Here is a 20,737-nt window from a genome sequence, read left to right as displayed (position 1 = left end):
ACATATTAAAAGATATAATCAAAAGTGATCTGCAGTGAAAAAGTATACTAAACAAGGAAATAATTCTATTACATACTGAGGTAAAAACATTGAGACACATTAATCATGAATTGCTTAGTTCCAATACAATAAATGAAGGAATAAGAGCCTATATTTTTCTCCATTGATTTGAAATGCATCCTCAAAAGATACAGAGAGAAACAACAAGAAAAAAATTCAAAGAATGAAAATCCTTTCTTTGAAATGTGGCCCCATGATGTGGGCCACAAGGGGCCTTTCAGTTAAGAGTGTCACATCCCCAGTAGTACATAATCAAAGGTACTGCCACAGCAAAATATCAGCAGGAGGTCTCAATGAGTGACCACATCACTAGAGAGTTCTTTGTTGCCATGACCCCTGACGAAATTCCAGGCAAGCACATGGAGAAGAAGCTAGAGCAAACACGACCACGCACACATACACACTACTTGCTGATGAGCAAATTAGCTGCACAATTTAATTCATGTCTCAGTATGCCACCAAAGCCAGCCTACTTCAGGAAGCAAATGTTAATAAAATAACAGTGAGATGAATACAGAACAGAAGTAAGAAGGAAGTACAGTCAAATTTACATTTGAATTGATAAAATGTAAATACTTTTACAAAAATGGTAACATATCAAAACAATCATCCAACAATTCAAAGGGAAAAAAAAAAAAAACGCAAATTCCAACACAGAACATTGGCTAAGCTGCAAACACAGCACAATGAAACAGCAAACTCCAGGGAAAATTATGCTCAAATCACTGGGCTGGTCAAAGGATCTTTCATTTCTCCAGCTGGGTTCCTTCATGCCCTTTCCATTTCTCCAAAATACGCTGCAATGTAAAGAGAGAAAATAGAAAAGGAATGAACACCAAGGCTGGCACATAGCCATGTTTCTTGAGAGCAGTGGACAGCAAAGTTGCCTAGCATTCCCATTGCTTCAGTTTGATTCCCCAGGCCCCTTGGAACAGGAGCAGCCCCACGACAGTCACAAACTGGTAGAGGGTTAAGTGAAGGCCCCTAAAGCTGACCCTCCCTTCTTCTCCACAGTTCTACAGAGCACTGCGCCCTCCACACAGAGCACTTACATTCACATCGCGGGTAGTTAATCACTCCATCGTGGCACTGTGCCTCAAAATCCTCTGGGTTTGAGACTTCCCAGAACCAAAATTTGCATTCAAACAAAATAGTCTCCTTAGAGCGATATATGTTAGATCTTTTCCTTGACCATCTTAGTTTAATATTGTTCCTCTCCATAGCCATCTCACTCAATCTACAGTTCCCTTTGGAAGAAAAAAAAAATAAAAATAAAAAAAGAGAGAGAAATAATGAGACGAGGAGAGGAGAGGAGAGGAGAGGAGAGGAGAGGAGAGGAGAGGAGAGGAGAGGAGAGGAGAGGAGAGGAGAGGAGAGGAGAGGAGAGGAGAGGAGAGGAGAGGAGAGGAGAGGAGAGGAGAGGAGAGGAGAGGAGAGGAGAGGAGAGGAGAGGAGAGGAGAGGAGAGGAGAGGAGAGGAGAGGAGAGGAGAGGAGAGGAGACTTGCTATGGGCTTTCCTCTCAGCTTCTGCACTAAAAATGCACCAAGTCAGTGGTCAAGCAGTGACAGAGTGGAGGTGACTTACTTCCTGGCTTGCACCGTGGGTATTCTAATGTCCCGTCCATGCACTGCACTCTGAATGGGGAAGATGCTGGGTCCTGCACATATCCAATTTTACAATCAAATTCAATAAAATTTCTTGATGTTATGGACAGATTTCTTTGTACAACCCATTTCAGCTCGATGTTGTTTCTGTTCATATCTTCTTTTGATGTCATACAAAATGCTTGGCAAAGGCAAGGGAAGAATGTCATTAGTTCATACAGAGGCAACAGATAATTTTTCCCCCCAAAGCCTATACATGTACTTCACATCACAAACCTCTTTTAGCAATGTGCTCTCTCCCTCTGAGTTTTCCAACAGGACAGACATTCTCAACAAAGCTACATGGAAAAAAGATGATGGTCTTACACATAGAGACCTGAATGCCACTGAGCTAGCTTGAGGGCAGTCTTCACTGACAGTCTACTACATGGAGAGAGAGAGAGAACTCACCTTTGCACTGGGGCCGCCCTGTCCAGGTCCCATTCTGACATGTTACGGTGGAAGCCCCCATCATCTGAAAACCTTGCCAGCACTGATAGTGAGCTGTCTCCCCAGGCAAATACCTTGGCTTTTTAACACCTTGAACTTTTCCACCAGCAATTTCTGGAGGAGGTTCACACGTCACATCTGAAAAGAGACATTTCTCCACTCAATTTGTAGGCACTCACGTGTTCCCCTACACAAACTACAGTTAAGAGAATCATTGTGTTACTTCCCAGATGATGTTCTTAAGCGCAAGAGACAATATTGCCTTACCAATGTGACTTGATTCCTTTCCCCATCTCTTTTCCTTGACCATGGGTGTTTCTAAACACTGTGAACCCCAGGAATATCGCTTAATGGCAGCAGAACACCTTCCAGATTCTCAGGAGATGACTGGAATGGTGAGAGCTTCTAGAAAAAGCCAGCATTTCTGTAGCTACACCACATGCCACAAAAAGCCTCCTTGCAAGGCCATGGCCCTCTGCTGAGAACCCGAGCGCTTCTCAGAATCACAGATGTAGCAGCCAAGCTGGCTCTCTGCTGAACTGTAGAGCTCTGGAAGAAGTTATCAGCCTGCACTGCTGCGTTGTTATCTGTTGCGAAGCACAGCCGAAAGCACGACAGACACCAGTTGAGTCAGATCATGCTGCTCCATTTTATTGCCCGAATAGCCTAACTTTCATAGTGAACTTAACAGGGGCGGACAGTGTTTCACACAAGATTATTGGTCAAGAGCACTCAGATGAACAACTATAAGAAAACAACCCCACCTGCAAGAAAAGAACCCCCCTTTTGATTAGCAGTCAGAAAACAACCCCCTTTGTGATTAGCGGTCACGTAGACCTAGTCCTTGAGGCCAGCTGCTGGTAACAATATTTTCTGAGTTCCTTAATTGGGCGATGTGGGAGTCATTGCCGTGGGAGCTTCTCACAGTTACTCTGGCAGCTTGGTTTGCTCAGCTACAGCAGGCCCTGAGATTTCTAAGGCCTACCCCTGGTTGCTTAAAGCAAGCTCAAATGGAACAATTGTTCCACGAGTACATGTCCACGTCCTGTATGCTAATTCCCAACAATTCCCCCGTTTTCTTTTTGTACAAGCAGTACTTGGTTTTACATCAGATGTCGAATACACAACATAACACAACTATACAACTTAAGCCTAATAACACTATAATTACTGTAAGCACTTAATGGTAACACAATTTAATAGTAAGTAACACAACTTAATAGTAACACACTTAAGCCTAATCACTTGATGGTGATCGAAGGCTGTTCTTGACAGTCCTTGAGGTGTCACAGCCCACGTCATTGTCAGAATGATTATCAGGAACCTCTTCATGGTCGTCTTTGGCGTGTGCAGATTCTAAAACTGCTTCAGTCCATTTTGCAGTGATCCACTGGGTACCTGTTCCTGGCACCACTTCAAAATCCCTATAACATTTTTGCTAGTAACCCTTTAACCACATTTATCACAATACTACGTGTAATGATGATTGACACCACAATGAACAGAATCCTTAATCCCCCTTTGACTAATCCTAGTAACCATCTATGCATTGTTTCAAACAAATCAGTGAACCATTGACTGAAAGGATTGATACCATATTGACTCTTTCTCACGTGCTCTTTCAGGAAAGTAATTAATTTGTGAGTTAACTCATTATGATCAAAAAGGTCTAAACAGTACATTCCCTTAAATTTCTCCAAGTGGCTACTTCAAACAATGACTCCGTACTTGTGAAACTTGATTTTGCTCGACCGATTGCAACTAGCCCTGCTAGTTGCTTACAATCGACTGCCCGTTTTTCTAAAAAGCGCTGTAATAAATCCATTTTCCTATGATTTTTGCCGGCACCAATTTCCTATGCTTTTAGCCTGCACTATGGTTATATCCCGGGATCCTGCACTGTGGCAACAATAACCTATACTATGGCTATATTCCGGAATCCTGCACTATGGCAACGATAACCTGTACTATGGCTAAAATGCGCTCTCACTCACACAGTACACAGTACAATCACACATACAGAGCACACCCAGAGGCCTCTGGCACATCTCACCCTCAATCATACCACAACCTCAATCATACCACAAGAATATAATTCAGAATGATAAGCAAACAAACAAGTATTGTCTCTCATTGTGTTCCTCGTGAAGTGACTTGCAACACTTTGTTTTAAAACCTTACCCTTACACAAATACTTTCAACACAAAATACCTGGACATTTACACATACAATTATTAACACTCCAGTTAGTATCCCTCCAGCAGCTGAAAACATACTGTTTGTCTGCAGCTACAGGAGATCTTTGTCTGCTCCTGCGGCAAGCAGTTGAGAGTGGAGTCCCCTCCAAACAAAATGCTCAGGGTGCACCTAGGGGCGTCCACACTGCAGCTGATCCCTGCAGCCGAGCAGTTGTTACGTGCGGCCACAGATGCCACTCCAAGCACTAAAATTGCCAATGCTGCTCTAGCTGCAACCCCGCACAATTCAACATTATCATTGCAATCCGGTGCAAGCAATGCCCATTTATGTTTGGTGATTTCATGCAACTGCAACAGGCTAGAAGCAAATACAATGAGTTTATCTAAGTAACATGGACTTCTGATAGCGTTTGCAGCAATACCTTGCCAGGCCCTATCCCCACAAATCAGAAAAACATCAGGAGGTAAGGCCAAAGCTGTACAATTGTTCCAAACACTGTAGTTGTTACCCCTTGTCTCCGTGCCATAAACCCCTAAACCCTGCTTAGCAGTGTCATTGTAATCACAGGTGTTATTTGTATTTCTATACCCATATGGCCCTTTCCAGGTTCCTGTAGCAGGATTCATTTGATAGCCACAGCTACATTCACATTTGTAGCCACCTTTCAGGTTGATACAGATTTGACTACAGATACCAGGGTTTTGGCATTCATCGATATCTCCACAGTTTCTCTTGTCTACAAACTCAAACCCAGCTGGACAGTCACATTCATTTATGATGCATTCCTTCAGGGGCTCATCACCCCAGTCCTTGCAGTCTCTCTGCTGGTTACACACTTTATTGATATCTATGCATTCTCCACTTCTGCACTTGAATTTACCAGGTCCAGAGCACTGAATAACATTGTTAGAGTTTGCTTCATCAGTGCCATACAGACAGTCTCTCACACCACTGCACTGCCTACTCCTATGGACACAGTTCCCATCTTCACACCTGAACTGGTCTGGCCTGCAGGTCCAAGAAGGGCAGTTAATTTCATCACTTCCATCCTTGTAATCAGGATCTCTGTCACATCGCCACTTCTTGTGGATACATTCACCTGAGCCGCACTGCACCTTACTCGCAGAACACTTCACCGGAGGTGCAGGCTGGCGGCCACACTGCTCCAAAGATTCATCCGAGTGATCGGAGCAGTCACCTTGACCATTGCAGACAAAGCTTTTGGAAATACATTGCCCACTACTGCATGTAAATTCTGCTGCACTACAAGTCACAATGCCACAATTCTCTTCATCTTCTGCACTGTCACAGTCCTTTTCACCATCACATCTCCAGGACACTGGCGCCCGCCGCCGCCCCGCACCTGTGTCACTTATACTACTGCTATTACCCATGCCGTCAGTGTCAGTGGCATCCTCCTGGTACCGTTTCTGTCTTTGCCGCCCCTTACTCTCCCCCTTTTCTTTTTGCCACTGGCCATTCACCACAAATGGATGAGATACATGATTACTAGTTAGGAAAGAGAGTGTAACGTCTGCTATACGGCTGCAGGCGATCTGCTGGTTTTGGTAATACTCTAGCTGCCTCTCCACCAGGTCCACGCACTGCAGCAGGTTCTCAATGAAGCGCTGGAGCCTGGCTTTTCCCCACAATTCTTTTTCTGCCGCTTCTTCGAGGAAGTGGTTGAAAGTAACAACTTCTTCCTCTTTCCTGTGCAGCTCCCCCTCGGACTCGCTGAGGCGCTGTTTCAATGCCGCGATCATCTCCACTGCCACGTCCACCTGCCTGCTGAGCGCCCGCTCCCTCCGCTGCACCTCCTGCTTCTTCTGCGGGAGCTGCACGAAGGCCGCCCGCACCTCCAGCAGCTCCGCCGTCTTCTGGGCCAGCTCCCCGGTCAGCCTGTCGAGCCGCTTCTCCATCGTCTTGTCCACGGCCTCCACCATCTTGCTGAACTTCGCCCTGACATGCGCCTCCAACGAGGCTTTGGGGTCGGCGGCGGGCAGGTAGCCGACGAGGCGGGGACCCAGCCCGGCCGCCTCTGGCTCCGGCTCCGGCCGCCCCTCTCCGGAGGCGTCGCAGAAGGCGGCGAGGGGCGCCCCGCGGCTGGAGGCGCTGCCCCGGCCGCAGGGCTCCGGCGGCGAGCCCGGCGCCGCGTCCCGCAGCGGGAGGAGCGGGCGGCCCCCGGCCGGCGCCCGTCGCTCGCCGCGGCCGTGGCCGTGCTGCAGGTGCGCCCGCAGGGCCGCCAGGCTGTCGAACCGGCCGCGCTCCCCGCAGCGCGGGCAGCGGAACGGCAGCGCCGGGCCGGCCACGGGCAGCGGCTCCGGCCACGGGAAGCCGCCCTGCTCCGCGCCGTCCTGCTGCATCCTCCGCCTTGGCGGGGCGGGCTTGGGAAACTTCGGGCACAGGGACCGGGACCGGCCCCAGCCGAGAGGTGGCCGCCCGCGGCCGCGCTGCCCCGGCCGGTGCCGGCGCCGGAGCCGAGAGCGGAGCGGCTGCGGGAGGCGTTTGCGACTCTTCCTGCTGTTCTGGCCGTTTCCCGGCACGTTGCGTCGACACGCCGCTTCATTGTGATTGTTCGACTGACAATTTGAGCACCATACTGCCCCAGCTTTGCAGTATCGTCTCACGTGTCCAAAAGCACCACAACGATAACATCGGCAGCGGTGTGGTAATTGGCTACTAGGGGGTGGTACTTGACCACCAGAGCGTGAACCGGCGGTTTGCAAAGGAGCAAGAGCTGCAAGGACCTGGCTCTGTGTAGACTGAACATGCTCTGTCACAGCCTGTGCCTGTTCTCGCATGCTGTCACCTAATTGCTTTACTGCCTCTACTAACATAGCCTGTGGGCCTACTGGTACCTGAGCCATTCTTTCCAACCCTTCCTCGATTGTCCATGTCCCAGGTAAGGAAGCTAATATAGTGCGGGTAGAGGGGTTGCTATTCTGAATTGTGCACTGTTTTAATATCATGCCCTTGAGGTAATCGGGCACCCCTGCCGCCTGTATGGCATTTGCTACGCGATCAATAAAAAGCCCAAATGGTTCCTCTCTACCCTGTTTGATTCCCATGTAGGAAGGTATTCCCCCTGGCCCCTTTATCCGATCCAATGCTCTTCTGGCCATTCTCATTGATTCCTTGGCTTTATCAGGTCTCAGCAGTGCCTGTGCTTCTGTCCTAAAATACGGTCCTATCCCCATCAACTCTTCCAGCGTGACCCCATGTAAAGGGTCCCCCGGTGCTCTTATCACTGCGACTGCTTCTTGACAAGCAGCGTGCCAATGGGCATTAAATAAGAGCTGCTGGTGTTGGGTCAAAATTAACTTCATTATGCTGCGTATGTCTCCTGGAAGCAAAATATTTGTTCCCCAAATGTAGTCCAGCATCTGTCTCGTAGGTTCACCTTTCAGACCTGAGTCATTTACTGTGGACCGCAGCTGAGTTAACAATTTCCAGTCCAAATTCAGTAGATTAACCGTAACATTACCCTGGGCCTCCGGTGGTGATTATATTACCGGGAAGGCCTCTGGAACCAATTATGCAGCTATCTCGTGTTCACCCTCACGTAGGGCCTCATTTGCTATTTGGTTCCACACCCTCTGCCTCTGTTGAACACCGTCTATAAACGGGCTTGTGTTTTTTCTGTCTGGTTTTTGCTCTCTTATTTCCTCGTCCATCTCCCCACTTTCGGGAGTAGGAGTCGGTAGTGCTGCTGATGATGGCGGGAGCACCAGTGACAACTCTGAGGATGGCAGCGTTATCGTTCTCACTGAAGGCGGCAATGGGCAATCCCCAGCTCCCTCCATCTCTCCCTGTTGAGGGTTAACACTAGCAGTTCTTCCTGGCAATCCCAGTCGCTCTGTAGCGGCAGCAGCAATTCTCTGCTCAGCCTGATGTATAGCTAAGGCGTTAGTGACTGCTTTCCAAGGCTTCGATAATTTTTTAGCAGTCTTATTGTCATTAATAACTTCATCAAACAATTTGTCCCCAAATTTGCGCCACTCTGCTTGTTCAAAAACTGTATCCGGATTGATAAAACAACCCTGTGCTACTCCATATGCTAATAATCCTGGTAAATCCTTTTTGCAGTCTATACCCTGCGTGCTCCGCTTTTCTAAAAAGCATTTGAGCAAATCATACGCCGCTTGTCTCTCCATGCCTTTATTTATGCTGTTGCAGCCTTTATTTATGCTGTTGCAGCCTTTGCGGGACACGTGACTGGCAGGGACCCTCTATAGGTGCTCCCGGGTGCGGGGATTCCGCGTTTATGTCCCGTTATGTCCCGTTCACCTGTCAGACTGCGGGTACGGGGATTATCGTCCCTTTCACCTCCACCGCGATTACTTCAATTTCCTGCATGGTTCCGTTTCCCACGTCTCTCACCGTGAGTCCCCACGTCCCTGCGTCCCACCGTTTCCCGCGTCTCTCACTGTGAGTGCCACGTCACACCGTGAGTCCTGTGTAGAGTGCTCCCGGGTCGGTGTCTGGCGTCCGGCAGGTCTGTCCGTGTCTCTCGTAAGTGGCAGCCCTGCAGCGACGGTCAGTACGTGTACCTCGGGTCTTCCAGCGCCGGTCCGATGTCTACTCTGATGTCCCGGCTGTCCCGGCTCCCGGCAGCGCTCCGATGTCCCGGCGGCGCTACGATGCCTCAGTCTCGGCGCTGTGATGTCGCGGCGCCGCTGGTCCCCGGCGCCACTGGTCCCGGCGCCACGCCGATGTCCCGGTGCCGCTGGTCCCAACGCCGCTGGTCTCCTGGTGTCCCTGCGTTCCGATGTGCCGGCGCCACTGGTGTCCCTCTGCGATGTCTGTTCCTGTGCCGCTGCGATGTCCTTTTCAGGTTCTGTTCAGGTCTCAGCCTGTTCGTGCGCCATTTGTTGCGAAGCACAGCCGAAAGCACGACAGACACCAGTTGAGTCAGATCATGCTGCTCCATTTTATTGCCCGAATAGCCTAACTTTCATAGTGAACTTAACAGGGGCGGACAGTGTTTCACACAAGATTATTGGTCAAGAGCACTCAGACGAACAACTATAAGAAAACAACCCCACCTGCAAGAAAAGAACCCCCCTTTTGATTAGCAGTCAGAAAACAACCCCCTTTGTGATTAGCGGTCACGTAGACCTAGTCCTTGAGGCCAGCTGCTGGTAACAATATTTTCTGAGTTCCTTAATTGGGCGATGTGGGAGTCATTGCCGTGGGAGCTTCTCACAGTTACTCTGGCAGCTTGGTTTGCTCAGCTACAGCAAGCCCTGAGATTTCTAAGGCCTACCCCTGGTTGCTTAAAGCAAGCCCAAATGGAACAATTGTTCCACGAGTACATGTCCACGTCCTGTATGCTAATTCCCAACAGTTATCCACAGTTCTACAGAGCACTGCGCCCTCCACACAGAGCACTTACATTCACATCGCGGGTAGTTAATCACTCCATCGTGGCACTGTGCCTCAAAATCCTCTGGGTTTGAAACTTCCTGGTAGGGAGAATTGCATTCAAACAAAATAGTCTCCTTAGAGCGATATATGTTAGATCTTTTCCTTGACCATCTTAGTTTAATATTGTTCCTCTCCATAGCCATCTCACTCAATCTACAGTTCCCTTTGGAAGAAAAAAAAAATAAAAATAAAAAAAGAGAGAGAAATAATGAGACGAGGAGAGGAGAGGAGAGGAGAGGAGAGGAGAGGAGAGGAGAGGAGAGGAGAGGAGAGGAGAGGAGAGGAGAGGAGAGGAGAGGAGAGGAGAGGAGAGGAGAGGAGAGGAGAGGAGAGGAGAGGAGAGGAGAGGAGAGGAGAGGAGAGGAGAGGAGAGGAGAGGAGAGGAGACTTGCTATGGGCTTTCCTCTCAGCTTCTGCACTAAAAATGCACCAAGTCAGTGGTCAAGCAGTGACAGAGTGGAGGTGACTTACTTCCTGGCTTGCACCGTGGGTATTCTAATGTCCCGTCCATGCACTGCACTCTGAATGGGGAAGATGCTGGGTCCTGCACATATCCAATTTTACAATCAAATTCAATAAAATTTCTTGATGTTATGGACAGATTTCTTTGTACAACCCATTTCAGCTCGATGTTGTTTCTGTTCATATCTTCTTTTGATGTCATACAAAATGCTTGGCAAAGGCAAGGGAAGAATGTCATTAGTTCATACAGAGGCAACAGATACATTTTTCCCCCCAAAGCCTATAGATGTACTTCACATCACAAACCTCTTTTAGCAATGTGCTCTCTCCCTCTGAGTTTTCCAACAGGACAGACATTCTCAACAAAGCTACATGGAAAAAAGATGATGGTCTTACACATAGAGACCTGAATGCCACTGAGCTAGCTTGAGGGCAGTCTTCACTGACAGTCTACTACATGGAGAGAGAGAGAGAACTCACCTTTGCACTGGGGCCGCTCTGTCCAGGTCCCATTCTGACATGTTACAGTGGAAGCCCCCATCATCTGAAAACCTTGCCAGCACTGATAGTGAGCTGTCTCCCCAGGCAAATACCTTGGCTTTTTAACACCTTGAACTTTTCCACCAGCAATTTCTGGAGGAGGTTCACACGTCACATCTGAAAAGAGACATTTCTCCGCTCAATTTGTAGGCACTCACATGTTCCCCTACACAAAATACAGTTAAGAGAATCATTGTGTTACTTCCCAGATGATGTTCTTAAGCGCAAGAGACAATATTGCCTTACCAATGTGACTTGATTCCTTTCCCCATCTCTTTTCCTTGACCATGGGTGTTTCTAAACACTGTGAACCCCAGGAATATCGCTTAATGGCAGCAGAACACCTTCCAGATTCTCAGGAGATGACTGGAATGGTGAGAGCTTCTAGAAAAAGCCAACGTTTCTGTAGCTACACCACATGCCACAAAAAGCCTCCTTGCAAGGCCATGGCCCTCTGCTGAGAACCGAAGCGCTTCTCAGAATCACAGATGTAGCAGCCAAGTTGGCTCTCTGCTGAACTGTAGAGCTCTGGAAGAAGTTATCAGCCTGCACTGCTGGGTTGTTATCCACAGTTTTACAGAGCACTGCGCCCTCCACACAGAGCACTTACATTCACATCGGGGGTAGTTAATTACTCCGTCCTGACACTGGGTATTAAAATCCTCTGGGTTTGAAACTTCATGGTAGGAATCCTTGCATGTAAACAAAATATACTCCTCAGAACGATACATGTAAGATCTTCTCCTTGGCTGTCTTAGTTTAATATTGTTGCTCTCCATAGCTGTCTCAAGCACTGTACAGTCCTCTGGGGAAGATAAAAAAAAAAAAAAAAAAAAAAAAAAAAAAAAAGTAAAATATTGCATCCAGTTCAGGTCCCCAGTTCAAGAAGGACAGGGAACTGCTTGACAGAGTCCAGCACAGAGCCACGAGGATGATTAAGGGAGGGGAGCTTCTTCCTTACAAGGACAGGCTGAGGGAGTTGGGTCTCTTTACCTTGAAAAGAAGAGAATGAGTTGTGACCTTATTAATTACTATAAATTTATAAAGGGCAAGCGTCAGGAGGATGGAGCGAGACTCTTCTAAGTGACACCCAACGACAGATAAAGAGGAAAAGGGTGCAAGCCAGAACATTGAAGATTACGCTTAAATGTGAGAAAAAAAACTCTTTTTTACAGTGAGGATGAAAGAATAATGCAACAGGCTGCCCAGGGGAGTTGTGGAGTGTCCATCAGTGGAGACTTTCAAAACCCACCTGGACGCGTTCCTCTGCTACCCGATTTATGTGTTCCAGCTCAGGAAGGGGATTGGGCTAGATGATTCTTCAAGATCCTTTTCTATCCCTAAGGCTGTGACAAAGCCCTGCCTGAACAGGCAGGCTTGGGAGAGCCTGCAAGGAAATGATCTCCCTCTCTTCAGACCTGCCACAGTCCATGGCACCCTCCAATTTCAGGGAAGCCACTTGCAAGGAACTTACCAGCCCTTCCGTCCTGCCTGGAACCAGCCGGGCAGTACCAGCACCAGTAACCCTGATGAGCCCCAGCGAGCCTGTTCCCCAGGAGCCTTTCCAGCTCTGATACACCAGTCAGCGGCTTCTTGGGGGAACCTCCCCTCATGGCCTGCAGCTTTGCAGGGTGCTCTCCCACCTTGGTGCCCCGCTATTTCTTCCCCAGGCACATTTGCTAGGGGTTTTCCTCTCAGCTTCTGCACTAAAAACGCACCAAGGCAGCGGCCAAGCAGTGACAGAGTGGAGGTGACTTACTTCCTGGCTTGCACCGTGGGTATTCTAATGTCCCGTCCATGCACTGCACTCTGAAGGGGGAAGATGCTGGGTCCTGCACATATCCAATTTTACAATCAAATTCAACAAAATCGCCAGATTTTAAATACAGCTTTCTTTCTCCACTCCATTTCAGCTCAATGTTGTTTCTGTCCATATCTTCTTCAGATGTCGTACAAGCCACTTGGAAAAGGCAAGAGAAGAACGTCATTAGTTCATGCAGACACATCATGCATCCAACAAAGCAAAATGGAAAAACAATGATGGCTGAGTCGCCACACACCGCTGTGGAGAGGCCTTTGCCCTCTGACAGTCTCACAGGGCAAGGGGGAAGCACAGCCTGGGGTGGGGGCACTCAGCAATGAACCTCCCTGTGTCTTTTTTGGGCTCTCTCCTTGCCCTTGTCCCATCACTTCTCAAATTCATTCCCTTGTGGCCCTGGATTTCCTTGCACTCAGACCAACCCACCTTCCTGGATCTGCTGGTGACTGGGGACAGGGAGGGACAGCAGGCAGCAGAGGCAGCTACACGAGCTGACCTCCAGAGGAAATTCCTTCTGCACAGGAGAAGCATCAGCTGCTCTTCTGCCCTGTCAGCATCGCAGCCCCAGCACAAGTTCTGCTACAAAAATGCAGCGCACACAGGGCCTGAGAAAAAGACAACGAGCAGCTCACACAGCTCTGGGCCACACAGCACCAGCTTCCACCTACCCAAGCAAACTGGGGGATTTGTCCACTGCCCGTCAATGCAGGTGATTTGCTCAGGTCCTTTCAGGATGTAGAAACTTGCACATTTGTATTTCAGCGTTGCACCTTGGGGGTATTGTTTCAACTGGAAGGAAAGGATGTCCCCGTTTTCAATATCTGGAGGTGGGCCGCATTTTCCACCTTCCCCTGGAAGACCAACAACTGTTAGAAAGCTAGCCATCAGAGTTTAGTAGAAACAGAGGCCTAGTCACAAATTCTTCAGAAGACCTTGTAGGCAGCACTTCCAGAGACTTGGAGGAAAGCAGAGAGAAAACTGTCACCTTGACACCAAATGCCTGGTAAATGGAAAAGCTTCTCATTCATCTGCTGCCAGGACTCATAACTACCAGTTCATCCATTTTTCCTTGCTGGAATATTTATATCTTTCTGCAGGACTTGCACTGGTCCTACGTAATGGGGTAGTGTTTTTGGCACAGCTCTTGCTGCAGAAGAGCCTGACTCTCCCCCGCTCCCTGTGCTGCCTGACCAGGGACAAGAACGGATCAGTTTGCAAACCAGAACAAATGTCGATGGGCTGTACCATTTTGGTTCCTAATGAGATGATAGCTTTTTGCCTCTGTGGAGCACTTACAGCCACTGAGGAGACTACGCAAGCCAGCATGAATGCATCATGCCTGATTTCTTACTGACTTTTAAAAGTCGTGCCCTGCAGCTTCTTGGATTTTTATACCTGTTGAAGCACCACCCTGCTCTGAAGCCTGGCATTCTAATGGGCGTTGCTTTGAGAAGATCCTGCACTGGGTCACTGGCACCAGTAATGCTGCTCTTTGCACTTGGCATTGTGCTCAGCAACCACAATAGGGAGCCTGGTCTTAATTCATCTGGTATGTCTGCACCCCATTCACCTGACAGTTGGGCAGTGTCCGAGTCAAATGACACTGTATTTGTTCATGTGCTGAAACCTAGCACATGCCTCATGAAATCAAATGAGATTATTCAATGTGCTTGTGAAATCCTAGGCACCAACATGGTACCAGGTGTTAGCTCACCCATCAGCTATGTCCCACAGGTAATTTAACAGTTGACTCAATTACACGGCATTCACAAAAGCAATGCACCACTTGAATTTCCTGGATGTCAGTAAGCAGGAGAGCTGTGAGCTCTGTTCCCCAGCACAGACAGCACAATTTCTCACTCTCTTCACATTAGGCATTCTCAGAAAGTAGATTTGCAGAAGTGAAAGGTTGCAGTCTCAAAATCAGACCTGGCCAGCAGTTGCTCTCAGCCTCGGTGTGCTTTTCCAGATGTGGCTCCCCTTGAGTTAAACCATCTGGTAGACTTCCATTAAACACATCCTGCCCACACAAATGGAGGGATACCACGGAAAATCCCTTTTTCCTGAGTTTGTGTCGTGGTTCCGCTCGCGTGGGCACGCCGAGCTCCACCACAGCCGCTCTCTCACTCCCCCTCCTCAAAGAGGAATGGGGAGAAAATATGTGAAAAGGACTCAAGGATTGAGATAAGGACGAGAAAATCATGCAATAATTATTGTAACGGGCAAAACAGACTCGGCATAAGGAGATAGTAAGATTTATTGCCTACAACTAACAAGCGAGAGAAGTGAGAAAACAAAGGAAAAAAAAAAAAACCAAAAGCACCTTCCCCCCCCATCCACCCTCTTCCACCTCCTCCCCCCGAGCGGCGCAGGGGAACGGCGAATGGGGGTTATGGTCAGTCTACAGCACTTCTTCTCTGCCGCTCCTTCTCGGTCACTCTCGTCCCCTGTGCTGTGGGGTCCCACCCACGGGATGCAGTCCTTGATGAACTGATCCAGTGTGGGCTTCCCACAGGCAGCAGCTCTTTCAGAACTGCTCCAGATATGGGTCCGTACCACGGGGTCCATCCCTCAGGAGAAAACTGCTCCAACCTGGCTCCCCTACGGGCAGCAGCTCCTGCCAGGTCACCTGCTCCTGCGTGGGCTCCTCTCCACGGGCTACAGGTCCGGCCCGGAATCTGCTCCGGCAGGGGTCTTCCACAGGCGGCAGCCTCCGTCGGTGCAGGGCCACCTGCTCCACCGTGGTCTCTTCCACGGGCTGCAGCGTGGAACCCTGCTCCACCGTGGTACTCCATGGGCTGCAGGGGGACATCCTGCTTCACCATGGTCCTCACCACAGGCTGCAGGGGACTTCTGCTCCGGCGCCTGGAGCACCTCTCCCCCTCCCTCTACACTGACCTTGGTGCAAGGTTGTTCTCTCACTCCCTTGACTCTCCCGGCTGCTGTGTGGCGCAGCGTTTTTTCCCTGTCTTAAATATGCTCTCACAGAGGCGCAAAACAACATCGCTTATTGGCTCGGATCTGGAAAACAATGGGGCCCTTCCCAAACATGGGGCAGCTTCTAGATCTTTCTCACAGAAACCACCCCTATGGCTCCCTGCTACCAAAACCTTGCCACATAAACCCACTACAGTTTGACAGATATTGTTGCACTTGCCCACAGTCCTGAGACTTAAATTTGGAGATCTAAATGTCACACAATTTGTACACCCTCACGTATTCCCCTATACAAAGTACAGTTAAGAGAATCATTGTGTTATTCCCCAGATGATGTTATTAAGTGCAAGAGATAATATTGCCTTACCAACATCACTTGATTTTTCCCCCATTTTTTCCTTGGATTTCAGGGGCACTGTGAGCCCCAGGAATGTAAATTAACATGACAATGGCAGCAGAACACCTTCCAGATTCTCAGGAGATGACCGGGACAGTGAGAGCTTCTAGAAAAAGCCAACATTTCTGTAGCTACACCACATGTCACAAAAAGCCTCCTTGCAAGGCCATGGCCCTCTGCTGAGATCCCCAGCGCTTCTCAAAATCACAGATGTTGCAGCCAAGCTGGCTCTCTGCTGAACTGCAGAGCTCTGGAAGACATTATCAGCCTGTACTACTCATGGGACAGGTAAGTAAAGTTGACTCCATGGAAGTGTATGACTGCCACGTTGCACTTGTTCAGCCCCAAGCCACAGATTTGGGCAGGGACTAGGAGGATGGCACAGCTCCTCTTCAGATGAACCTTCTTGCCATTGCAGAACCCAGCCGATCTGCATGTTTTAGTTCCTGAGGCTCTGCTGGGATCTCTGTCATAGTGGAGCCTCAGAGAAGAGCTCCTGTTTCTCTCCTCTAGTGCTTCTGCCATTCTGATACTCTCTGACAGCGTTGAACACAACATAGGAGCCCTTACACATCTTTCTAGTGAAGCTCAGTAAAATGGTGTAATCTGGAAATTACTTGTATCACAGAGAAGAATAGCAAGTCAGCATACTCTAGGTGTTTTTTCTTCAAGATATTTTTGCTCTTGATGAAAATACCCATAGTATTTCTAGAAGCATTAAGCTAAATTAAAGTTCTGTGCAAGAAAGCAGTAGTAGGTACAAAGCTGCAGTACACAAAGAAAACAAAACTAAAAAAGGTAATGTCTTTCTAGTATTAAGGTAATCCAAACAGTCCCCACGAAGCAAACAGCCATAATGAAAGCACAAATTCCTACCTCTGCAACTTGGCACTTTTGTCCAGTGTCCATCTGAACAAATGACATAATTTACACCCATAATTTGTGAATTACTTTCACATTCATAATGCACTTTGGCACCAGGAAGATACCTCTGCTGCTGAGGGCTGGTAATATGAGCATTGGGAATTTCAGGTGGGGGTCCACAGCTAACATCTGAAAAGAGATGTGCGTTTAAGAATTGTAGGACAGGAATATGGCTATCACAGAATAGCACATTCAGAAGCACCATTATTCCTGATGAGGACAGATGGTTTGCATATGGTAGGTTATTTTCTACAAGTTGGAAAGGAAGATACTATGGGTTTCATTCTGCAATGCTGCATCAGGCAATTATTATTTATTATTTTATTTTTGTTTAAAGTGACTTAAAAAGAGGAAAGGAGCTGCAGAGACTAGCTGCATGTGCAGGCTGATGCCATACAGCATTGTGTGCCAAAGCGCTGGAGAACAAAATGGTTTATTTACTATTCGAAGGTAACTTTCATAGACTGAAATTTAAAATATGTAAGGCTACCAGCTATGTCACTCTTTGCAGCCAGCACCCTTTCCTCCATGATCATCTAACTGCTAATCTAAGCAGTGAGCAAAGCTGTGGCTACTGGCTTCAGTCCAGAAAGGGAAAAGATTTCTTTGCTGATCAGTTCTGCTTGGTGCTTTTCAGGGACCAGAAAAACAGGTGTTGTAGCAATCTATTAAAAGCAACTCAATGATCAGCTCTACTGGTCTGACTCACTTGCACATATCGGTTGGCGTTACATTAACTACTGTTCCTGGAAGACTAAGAAGGATCATAGACTACTTAGAAGTACAACCTATACCTTCACAGATTGGTGGTGTTGACCAATTTCCCCTTCTGCAAAAAATTTCAGGGGCACCAGTGACCTGAAATCCTTCATGACACTGGTAGCGAACTGTTTCACCAGGCTCATACTTCTCCTTGCTCCTGCCTTCAAATGCAGCATTGGCCACTGCTGGAATACTTCCACATGGTCTTTCTGAAAAGATATGCAAACTTGAAACTTTGGGTAATGCGATGCACATAGAATGACTGTATTGTTCCCACCAAAAAAGATGCCTTTTATAGCATCAGGACATACCACTGTCTAGGGGAATTTAACTAACCACGCAGCCACTAGATAACATACACAGATCAAGTGAGATGAAACCTTTATTATTGTTGACGTGCAGTAGACTACTGCAGGGTCCAAAAAAGTCAGACTCCAAGAAGAAGCATCTTGAAACAGATGGGTGAAAACAGGAGCACCTGCAGGACTCTTCCTGCTGTCTGTTTACCACAGACATTCAATGCAACTCAAAACAGGGTCACGGACAGCTGCAGGACACGGGAGTTACCACGGTACATGGTAATGGTACATGGTGCAAGAGAATGAGAAATGTCCACCGTTGCCAAGTCAAACAGCAAAAAAAATTACCCTTACCCAAACACTGAGGTGGTCCAGGCATCCAGACTTTTCCATGGCATGTTACCCATTCTGATCCTGATAAAGCATATCCAGGGTCGCATGTGTATTGCACTCTGTCATTTTCCTCATATTCGGATTTAACGCCACTAACAATTTTGCCAAACTCAATGAGAGGTTGGTCTTCACATGCTGCTCCTGCAGAAGCTGTGCACAGGTTTCTGTTATTTGGCTGCATGCTGCTGTTTATATCCTGATTTATTCCTACCACCAATTTCTTCAAAATGAATGACAAGTCGGTGTTTGCATGCTGTTCCACCAGAAAATATAAAAAAAATCTTCTCATCTGATAGATACTGCAGAGTAATCAGATCTCCAAAGAATGGTGCTACACGGGAGTTGAATAATATTCAGATAACCTGCATCCCTGCATTTGGGAATAGACTGTACTAATAAATCTCCTTGCTCTAAGAAAATGTGTACTTCTGTACTATTTTGACAGTCTTCACATAAGATGGAGTTACTAAAGTAAAAATACTTGAACTGAACAGATGAATAAACTTCTGAATTTCTCAGATTACGGCTCTTGTTTTCCAGGGTTATACTAAACTAGTGATTTACACTTACAGCCATGATGCTCAATTGTCTTTAGTTCCTTCATCAAATCAGTTTGTCTCAAATTACAGAAATTAGTTCCATCACTTTGAAATGAAAGGATCGTTCTTTCAAAGTATAAGGTATGTGCATGGAAAGCACTTCTAAGATGTGCCTGTGTGGAGGGAGAAGAGTTTTGATATGCTGAAGACTATGAAATGGATCAATAATAGAGTTTAAAACCAGTCATTTTAGTAAAGGTACATATTCAGTGAAGAGCTTCTTCAGGCTGCATTCGTCACAGAACTTACTGAAATGACAAAATACCCTAAGAGTTGTGCAATATTTTAAAATCAAATCAGAATTCTGCATTTAAATAGCATGTTTTCAGAATAACAGCAGTTCAAATGAAATACAAAGGAATTTATATGCATGTATGTTGAGGGGGTTATGTCTAGTTATAAGTCAGATTTGCCATGTGAGCCGTTAAGTTCAGGCACAAAGCAAAGAAGAGAACACAAACCAAAAAAAAAAAAAAAAAAAAAAAAAAAAAAGGCATGTATTCTCAAATATGACATTCTAAAACATAATTCTCATTTAGAACTTCTGAAACAGGTTCCATTAAAAGTGACAAATAATTTATTTTTCAGTTCCTTATTCTTGATTGTCACCGGTCGCTACACATCACTTAAAGCGTGAATTTCCATTTAAAGACTTACCTTTATGTGTAGCAAAACACATCCACAGCAGAAACCCTGTCGTGAGGCACAGCAGTGTCATTTCCACACTTTAGAAATTAAAGATGTCCCCTGCAAAAGAGTTGCTGTTTCCCCTACTCCAAATTGCATATACTTGTATTCCACTCCCACCATTCCGAGGGTTGCCCTTGCAAACTCCTCCCCTAATTATCTTGCAACACAGTAGACATTCCGCACAGACGATAAACAAGCAGTTGTTGCAAGAATTCTTCAGTAATTTTTCACAAAACATTTCAGACTGAACTTGACACAGCACACTTATGAAACCCATCACCAAATAGTCAGTGTCTTTATAAAACACAATATAGAACACATCTCTTTTTTGCAGTGACTGTTTTGTTCCCAAAAAAACACTAAAGCTTACTACGTTAATACTAGTTTAATACTTGAATTACTAGCCCAAGACGACCCTAAGCACTGTTGCTTATGGAGTCCTGGAGTTTTGTCATACCACAGAATGCTTTGGGTTGGAAGCGACCTTAAAGATCATCCAGTTACAACCCCCTGCCATGGGCAGGGACACCTCCCAGCAGACCAGGATGCTCAAAGCCCCATCCCAGCTGCCCTTCTCAAAGGCCATATGAAGCAAAGAACCCCACAAACAGCATATGACAAAGCTTTTCAGATACCACCGTGGGCCATCTCTGTCTCACTTCCTCACCTTCTTATCCTCCTGGGCTTCACAAAGATCAGGCTCTCCACTCAGGAGCTTTTGTGTTTAGTATTGCACCAAGAGGCCCTGCTCCTACGGTCCGCTTTCAACTGGCACCATGGTCACCCAGGAGAACAGGCCACTCCTGTCTGTGCTCTATTATCTGCCACCATTCCTGCCAGTGAATAGATCATTAACTTCAGCTGTCATTTGTAACTCGGTTCCTGGAACACACTGAATTACCTTCCTAAAACAGCAACTGTTGATCCAGCAGCCATTTCCAGTCAGCTCTAATAAGCTTGCATCATTTTCATTATAAGGCATGTAGATAGGATTTTTTTTTACAAAACAAGAAAAGCACAAGCGTTCTGCCTATGCAGGATCATGCTTTCTTCTTTTTGGTTGAGAAAATATAGGCAGATTTTAAAAGATCTGATCTCCACACCCACTGTTCCTAGCAGAAGATGTGTTTGATCC

General features: G+C 47.1%; 2 protein-coding genes across 10 annotated transcripts; both read right to left on the bottom strand.

Annotated features, from left to right (window-relative positions):
• Nucleotides 1–467: 467 nt before the first annotated feature.
• LOC311440801 (coagulation factor XIII B chain-like) lies at nucleotides 468–20,409 on the bottom strand. Of its 9 annotated transcripts, XM_084528135.1 has the most exons (15): nucleotides 20,270–20,357; nucleotides 19,570–19,659; nucleotides 18,275–18,463; nucleotides 17,654–17,830; nucleotides 16,812–16,988; nucleotides 13,270–13,452; nucleotides 12,542–12,742; nucleotides 11,393–11,587; nucleotides 10,723–10,899; nucleotides 10,252–10,452; nucleotides 9,749–9,943; nucleotides 2,116–2,292; nucleotides 1,646–1,846; nucleotides 1,113–1,307; nucleotides 468–857 (listed from the first exon to the last, which is right to left on the bottom strand). In XM_084528135.1, exons 2-15 carry the CDS (start codon nucleotides 19,628–19,630, stop codon nucleotides 829–831), a joined length of 2,358 nt encoding a protein of 785 aa, XP_084384261.1. In that variant the 5' UTR covers nucleotides 19,631–19,659; nucleotides 20,270–20,357; the 3' UTR covers nucleotides 468–828. The 9 variants fall into 9 exon arrangements, with proteins under 9 accessions (XP_084384261.1, XP_084384267.1, XP_084384266.1 ...); XM_084528141.1 differs by lacking the exon at nucleotides 19,570–19,659 and having other exon boundaries at nucleotides 16,925–16,988; nucleotides 20,270–20,409; XM_084528140.1 differs by lacking the exon at nucleotides 20,270–20,357 and having other exon boundaries at nucleotides 16,925–16,988; nucleotides 19,570–19,692.
• On the bottom strand, nucleotides 2,451–7,736 carry LOC311440800 (uncharacterized protein; the record flags this gene model as incomplete). Its single annotated transcript, XM_084528134.1, has 1 exon — nucleotides 2,451–7,736. The coding sequence occupies one exon, from the start codon at nucleotides 7,734–7,736 to the stop codon at nucleotides 4,401–4,403; it is 3,336 nt and encodes a 1,111-aa protein (XP_084384260.1). The 3' UTR covers nucleotides 2,451–4,400.
• Nucleotides 20,410–20,737: the final 328 nt, after the last annotated feature.

The sequence above is a fragment of the Aythya ferina genome (assembly GCF_964211825.1).
Source record: "Aythya ferina genome assembly, chromosome: 8".
Classification (NCBI taxonomy): domain Eukaryota; kingdom Metazoa; phylum Chordata; class Aves; order Anseriformes; family Anatidae; genus Aythya; species Aythya ferina.
This window is presented reverse-complemented; position numbering and strand designations above follow the sequence as displayed.